Source organism: Aspergillus viridinutans (assembly GCF_018404265.1).
Source record: "Aspergillus viridinutans IFM 47045 DNA, scaffold_1, whole genome shotgun sequence".
Lineage (NCBI taxonomy): Eukaryota > Fungi > Ascomycota > Eurotiomycetes > Eurotiales > Aspergillaceae > Aspergillus > Aspergillus viridinutans.
This window is the reverse complement of record NW_025091217.1, coordinates 509,964-517,814: the sequence shown is the minus strand read 5'-3', so window position 1 is coordinate 517,814 and position 7,851 is coordinate 509,964. Positions and strand designations below refer to the sequence as shown.

The 7,851-nt window shown below is 39.3% G+C and overlaps 1 protein-coding gene across 1 annotated transcript; it reads right to left on the bottom strand.

The window, feature by feature from the left end:
• Window positions 1-1,444: 1,444 nt before the first annotated feature.
• Aspvir_000116 (uncharacterized protein) lies at window positions 1,445-2,627 on the bottom strand (the record flags this gene model as incomplete). The annotated part of the gene is made up of 3 exons (XM_043265260.1): window positions 1,445-2,378; window positions 2,527-2,552; window positions 2,622-2,627. The coding sequence occupies 3 exons, from the start codon at window positions 2,625-2,627 to the stop codon at window positions 1,445-1,447; spliced, it is 966 nt and encodes a 321-aa protein (XP_043121195.1).
• Window positions 2,628-7,851: the final 5,224 nt, after the last annotated feature.

Below are 7,851 nucleotides of genomic sequence, written 5' to 3'. Positions count from 1 at the left end.
CTGTACAGATTGTAGCCCTGTGATGAAGGATGCAGTGCTTATTGGCAAGACACAAAGAGATGATGAGGTGTACAACACAAGACACACTATTAATTCACTGGTGCACTCCAGTAACACAACACAACCACTCCAGGCCATCAAGAGAAATTCATGTGAATATAAACACATCCATGCCTTGGATAAGATAAGAAATTATGTTGCGTCATGACCCAATAAACTGCCTTGATAGAGAGGTAAAACCTGGTGGTAGTCTACTCCATACACCCACAATGACAGCCCGCCATGATAGGTAACCTTGAGTTGCAACCAGCCAGTAACATGCGACCACTATCTCCCGTCGGTACAGGGGAAGGTTGCTAGGACACTTATGATAACGAGCTATCGTCCAAGAAAGGCAGGATCATCCCGCTCTAGTGAGCCGTGGGCAAACCATCGTCCCTTATCACCCTCCATGAGATGATGAGGTCGTGTAAGCGAAGGCCGTTATCAGCAATCAAGATCATAAATGGTGGCTACCGTGACTGCTGCTCCCCACTTGGCTTCTCCGCAATAGGGAGCTCCAATGGTTCCAGCGACTCAGAGGCCGTGATGGGGGCGCCAATGGCTGGGCATATCTAATCTCTCGGTCATCGTGAGTAAGAGTTATTCGTGACTCGATGGGATCAAGTAAAACATTCATCTTGTCAAACTCAAAGTCGAGATTATTAAGACGTCCTCACCACTCATCCGGGATCAGGAGCAGATTTGACAGATGCCTCTAATCAGATACCATGAGGAATCGAAACCTTAAAAAATGAAGCAAGGGGGGATCTCAATATCACGTGACTTCATGTCCACGAGCCAGTGTAGGCTATGGATTGAATGCTTGAGCTACTGATTGTGTTTACGGTAAGACGCAGTGCGATAGAATTCTCTGATTTAGCATATAGTGCAAATGGTATCTGTATACATCGGAACCTCATCAACCTCAACCTGCTGGCTAACCCTTGTTCCATTTGCCAAATTTCATATAGTCATCATAGAGACCCTTAAAGATTGCCTGTCCTAAAATATCTAAGCCTGTATTTATGGCCTGCATGGTGTCCTGTGATATTATATCTAGAATAGTATAGAGACTAGGAAGGATTACTAATTTTACTTCTGGTACTAAGGAGCTGCAGAGTGAACTCTGTGTGTACTCTATAATTAAGTACTGTAAATACTAACCTGTAATATACTTAGCTTTCTTAGTCTAGTTAGTAAGAGCCTCACAGCTGCCTCTAGATTATATGGGTTGTGAGACGGCAGAGATGGTGGGATCACAGAGTGAGGTGAGTAGATGGGTAAAATAGATGGTATGTAAAGCCTGCAACAGTGCAAGCCAGTATAGCTACTATGTATATCCCTTTACAGAAAGCATGGATTAACTTCTCTTCTTAGAGCATGGGAAAAGGCAGTTCAAAAGTTACTGCATGGCGGGAAGGATCAAGTGGAAATGCCCACTGAGTTTCTGACAGTGGAGTCCCAACAGCACTCCCATCAGCTTACAATCAGCAGCAAAGGGGTTGGTACCCCGAATTCGCTCAAAGGATACAAGCCAGGTTGTAGCCACCGCGTTTGTCACATTATGAGGTCGCTGATCGTCGTCAAAATCCTGGCTCAGAAGATCAATCACCTCTTCCTCCTGCCCTAACACGAGCGATCGGTATTCCGAAAGCGCAGCGAGACAATTCTCGTTGATATAACAAGCAGCCTGTACAATCGCCAAGGGCAGGTAAGCCAGCTGCTTGAGAAGCAGCGCAGCTTGATCTCTATCTTGCAGGAGAGACTTATCCCCCAAGCGTTTGCCAAGAAGCTCGATCGCTTTTGCCTCGTCCATTTCTGGAACTGCGATCACGCGCTTTGCGAGCTTTGTGGCGATCTTCTTGAAATGTGTAGTGAAAAGCATGCTACCCGTTTCACTCCATGGAATATATTCTCTCAACCCGCATGGCTCGGTGTTGCCTTCTTGCTTGCCAAACCACATGCTGGTATCATCTACATTATCGAAGATCAGCAACCACTGGCCCGCGCTACCGTGGCATAAGTAATCTTTCAAGAGCTTCTTGGCATCAGCTTGCTCGTCCTCGAGTCCTGGTAATTGTAGCTGTTGGGCAATTTCAAGATACGTTCGTTGAAGAGTTTCAAAGTTCGCAGAAGGGATCCAATAGATTGAGCATTCTGGTCGCGTCCGCTGGGTTCGGTAAGCAAGCTCGAGAGCAACCTGTGTTTTGCCAACACCGCCGAGCCCGGTGATCGCAACCTTGTGTTGGTGGCCTGGGGAAAACAGCAGCTCTTCCAGCTTATCAAGCTGCTCACCACGGCCAACAAAATCTTCGTTTCTTGGACAGGGGATATTTCTATAAGCATGATGACTAGCTGGCTAGTTATCAGCGGGGCCCTTGCTCTAGGAAGGCTTCTTACAGGTCTGTAGCTTTATCAAGTGGACTTTATATTCCTGACCTGGGTGAGCTGAGGCGTATACCGGCTATAGTTTCTTTTACTTACGTGGACGACCTTGTTGAATCCGGCTTCTGTGGAATCTCAGCAAATATCAGCTTAAAGCCAATCCTAAAAATATTCAAGCGAAGTCTTCAATATACACACATTGCTTCTGCCTCAGATTTTGTACGCAATCTCGCACACGAAATCTTTGATTTTGGTGACTGACGTACTCATACGTTGCTGCCTCGATCAGACCTTGCTCCTGATACTCAGCGAGACCAAGATTTTGCAGTCCGGGCTAGTGTGTGTTCCTAAAAACCTGGTTCTAAGCGGCGAAGTCTTTTCCAAATTCACGCTGTCTGAACGCAAGGCTATATATAGAAGAGGCTGGATTTCAGGAAGAATACTATAAAAGTAGAAGCAGGTATGATTAGAGCGAGCAGCAAGTATGAATTAGCCAGAATCAGAATAAGGTAATGTACACTAAGTACACAATAAAGGATACGCAAATATAATACTCTTGTGAGGTGGAAAGATCACTAGTGTAATAATCCTAATAATATGATTATCTATAGCTTGAGAAAGGCTTAATTACTTATAAATCAGCACGCAGCACTTCCGGGCAGTGTATGTAGTAAGTAAAATTCCAAGGGTTGCTTTAGACAAAGTATGCCTCCCAGGATACAGCTAATAAAAGTACTTAATAATTAGAGTTTTAACTGTTGGAGGGAAGGAATAAGATTAAAAACTAAAACATGCACTATATAAAGCCAGAGTGCTTTTGTAGGAGGCATTAATAATTCTAATACTGTAAAGTGTTTAGAGTTGCATTTGGTGCGAGTTCGGGCAAGTTCAAAACCAGTTGGCACCGAACCGCTGCGATTTCGAGTTCAAATTTTAGAACCCACAGCCAACCCGGATCCAATCCAGGTTGGTGGCGGTTTCACCGCAAAAACCCACTACTAGGCCTAGCTAGGCCTAGCTAGGCCCCTACTAACTAACCATGGTTAGATTCGGTTCAATTTCGAGTTGGTTAAACTGCTACCCCTTGGTGAATTTTGATGGTTTTTGAATTTCAATGCCTCATCGAATGCCATATTATCTATCATAATATCACTATGCTAATCAAAAATTATCATTTTTATATGAAATATATCATAATTATCATCATACTAATCTATATCTAAAATTTTAATTCAATATCTATAGGGCTGAATGGGGGGTGGTTAAAAAATCATTTTTAAACTATAGTAGTTGTCAACCATTAGTTGCATATATATATATATCTACACCACTTTCATACCACCCCATGACGAAAATGATTATTCCTCTATATCTCAGCAACCACTAGGTATTTTAAATTAATATTTATATCACTAGATAGCCTGGATCAGGGGCTATCTAGTGATATCAAAATTATTAGTGAAATACTAGAAATTAGTAATTTCTATCTAAAATGGATTGGGCGGTTTCACCTAATCCGCAAAAACCGCAGAAATCGAAACTGATGGTTTTCACCGAACCCGAATCGGGCCCGGGGTAGGGAACTCGAACCCAAAGCGATTCCCTAGGCTATGCCCCGAGCCCAACCCACTGCGGGTTCGGTGAGGGTTGGATTCGATTTTTGCGGTTCGGTTATGCAACTCTAAAAGTGTTCTAGTTATTATTATCATTATTATTCTTAATTAGCTATGATTAGTGAGGAAAACCATAGGAAGTAGTATATAAATAAGATACTGGATTTGATGGAAGCGTCTGCTAGGACAAACTTAGACTTAGTACTATAGAATAGACCAGGTTAGAGCTGTTATATTAAGCTATAAGAAACTAGTGGCAGGAGTAGCAGGAGTGGCATGCTATTTATATAGGCTGCATTAATTAGTGGTAGTGCATTATGTGTTCAGAAGATTGATTGTTAGGGTATGGCCATGATAGACAGCCAAGGCCTAGTTGCCACTTATGCATATTAGCCGCAGTTAAGTGATTATTCATAATGCTATAAGGTGGAAGATAATTAGCATAACAGCTTTAGGGGTGAGAAGAGCAGACTTGCCTGAACAGGGCTCTGTAGCTTATTAATTAAGCTATTAGGTATGGTATTTAATACTAGCTTCTGTGATTCTATATTTCATTAGCTAGTGCTTCTGAGGTGGAAGTGTAGGTAGTGGGTATAAAGTTCCGCGAAGACTCTACAAAAGGACTAGTAAGAGAGGTCTCTTTGGTTTAGTCTTCTGGGCTTCCCACAGAGGATCTTCCTTATCCTCCATTGCTTGCTGAGCTAGAGACTTGGATAAGTTCCTAATTTAGCTCTTTGTCTATGGCCTCAGTAGCTTTAATACCATCTGAAAAATTTAGTATATCTATAGGGATCCTTAGGCTTGGTACACACCATGATTATATTACTTTTCTACCTCCTCTTCGCCCCTTCAGATTGTAATAATCTCATCTAGGATCTCTTGTTTCTCTACTAGAATCTTATAAGCTATGACCTTCTGCAACTTATTAATTATAGTTCTCCCTTTCCTAGATATGCAGAGAATGTGGACTAAGAGAGTGATCTAATCTAGTGATAATTAGCTAGGTCAGCTAGCAGATAAGTATTAATTACCCACCATCTATCCTAAGATGATGTGGTGATGTGTGTGGGACACCATCTAGCTACTAGTTTGGTTTTATCTTTTTACACCCATTATAGGGATGCTTATATTATTTATTAGGGTTAATAAGTCTAACCTAAACTTAACTAATACTGCGGTAATTAGTTTGGCAGAGGTGTCTAAATATCTATCTATACAGAGCTATTACCTGCTGAGTATTACTGTAGTCAGGTAGGGCCTTAAGAGTGATCTTTTACTTATCTACATTATTAACCAAGGCCCTGTAGTGCTTGGCTGGATGGTTAGAAGGTAATTAGGTTAGTTATTAACCTAAGGGGATGCATAATAAATCCTGGAATCCTTCACTTTAAAAAGGAATCTAGAGATAATGAGGAATATAATATTAATTAGCTAATACTAAATCAGATGTGCAGTAAGGATTTAGAAGCCTCTTACCATATTTCCCTAATTAGTGAAGTTATTTTCATGGGAAGATCTCTTAGTAGATCTTCAGACCAGAGTGGAAGAGCTATCAGTAGCTATGTTATGAATTATCTCTGGTATTCTACAAGGGTAACTTATATAAGAATTTAATAAAAAAGAGTTAGATAAAAAGTATAAGAGACTGCCTGGATGGACAGACTTAAAGATAAAGTAATTCTGTAGGTGCAATCAGAAGATAGGAAGAATAATAATATTTGCCCTGGTAGTTTAATAATTTAAAGCCAGGGAAGAAGTCTAAATAACTATATTAATTATATCCTTTACAGTCTTTTTCCTGTACATTATATTATTTCCTTATTTAGGATAAAAGAGAGCATCTATACTACTGTCTAATTGCATTTTTTTAGATAGGTTAGAGGCAAAGAGTGTGCTAGGCTACTATTGCCTATAATTACATGGTGCATAAGAATGATATACATATAACAAGCTACAGACAGGGAAGTCATGCAGGGGCTTAGGCTCTATTAGGGTATTATATCTCTCTCTACCCTACTAGTATATCCTTCTTCCTGTATCTAATCCAGCATAGATTGCATGCTATAGATAGTATGATTATATGAATGCGAATTCCTACAGCCCTTAGCTAAGAATAGAGTATCTTCTATTTAGTTATAGTAGTCAGAGGAGGCTCTCTCTGAGGTACTTAAAGGTAAACTGCCCTCTCCCTTCAGCTATAATAAAGTACTAATGCCACTATAAAGATTAGGTGCTGTTCTAGTGGTAACTAGTCCTTATATAGAGGCCTGTGTATCTAATTACTATCTATAATCTCACTTATATATGTATAAGAACTCAGGACAAGACTTAGGGATAATAGATTAGGCCTACTAGTACTTCCTTCCTGTAGCTATAGCTAGACCATCTAAGGTGTAAATACAGTAACTTCTTATCTAAGTCATGTTTTAGTGCCTCTCTAGCTCTCTAAATTAATAGTGGCTTCTTGGTAACAGGGTTGTTGCCTTAGGGGTTATAAATATTAGTTTCTTACTGTTATCTATTAGCTAGTAGACATCTATAAATAAGGATTGCTACTGCTTAAGCTCCTTACCCTCTTATAGTCTTCTTTACCCTCCTTTCTTAGAATGAGTCCTTCCCTTCCTACCCCTGTATTTTGCCCCTCCTAGTTTCCATGTAATATATCAGTAACTAGGGGCCATAATAATAACCAGAAGAGATATAAAGAATCTATATTACTTATATAGGGATGATTCTTGATAAGGGATGTAATTATAGTGCATGATATATAAAAGATCTAGTATGGTATTAGATGTTACTTACAGTAAATAATCTTATCTGGGTGTTACTAGCCAGCTGAATATCCTAACTAAATAGTTCTAACTCAGGATTCTGGTTCCTGTAGCTTCAGGCCTGCTTAACTTTTCTAAGAAAAATATTCTTTTAGTTTTCATTACTAGATTGATTCCTGTTGCTAAATTTTTGCTCTATATAGTTACCTTATTAATAATAAAGAAAGGCTAAAGCAAGAGAATATGAGGTATTTATGATTAATAGATATAGATGGAGGGAACCTCTACAGGGAAAAGAAGGTAATAATCTTATCTAAGTGGGTACACTAAAAGAGGACTGTGTTTGCTTTGCTATATCTGGTTTAAACTTCTAGTTAACTGCTATAAAGATTGATTAGGGCTCAATGCTGTCTGAATAAGAGTCTATGGTTAAGCAGAAAATAGAAGAAGACTTAAGAGATTTTACCCTGCATCACACTAACATACTCCTATATATACCTTAAGTATTATAGGACAGAGGGTTAGGCTAGTTTTGCTACTCTAAAAATATAAGTATGTTTGGTTTAGCATTAGCAGCAGGGAGAATATATGATATCATCCTTAGTAGAGTATTTAAGGCAGTGTCTACTTTAGGCATTTAATAAATCCCCAGGAATAAGTAAGTAACCTAAAGCTATATTACTGATAGGTATCCACAGCTATAGTTAAAAGAGCTTAGAATAATTTAGCTAGAATGTAGAAAGGTTGGTCTAATCTGCAGTACATAAGAATGGGATTATAGTGATAAAGTCTAAAGAAGGTAATTAATATCCCTAGTATAACTTAATAAGCCTCTAAAGTTTTGTGCAGACAACCTGATTATCTATTTCTTAAGATAGAATAGGTGATCTTTACAGACTAAAGTTACTGGACTAAAATCTTTAAGTATTACTATATCCCTCTCCCTATAGGGGCCCCAAAGCATTATATATTACTGTAACTGTAGGGCAATGCGTGTAAATTTACTATTAATACTATTCTTAAACTCTTTATTAGTATAC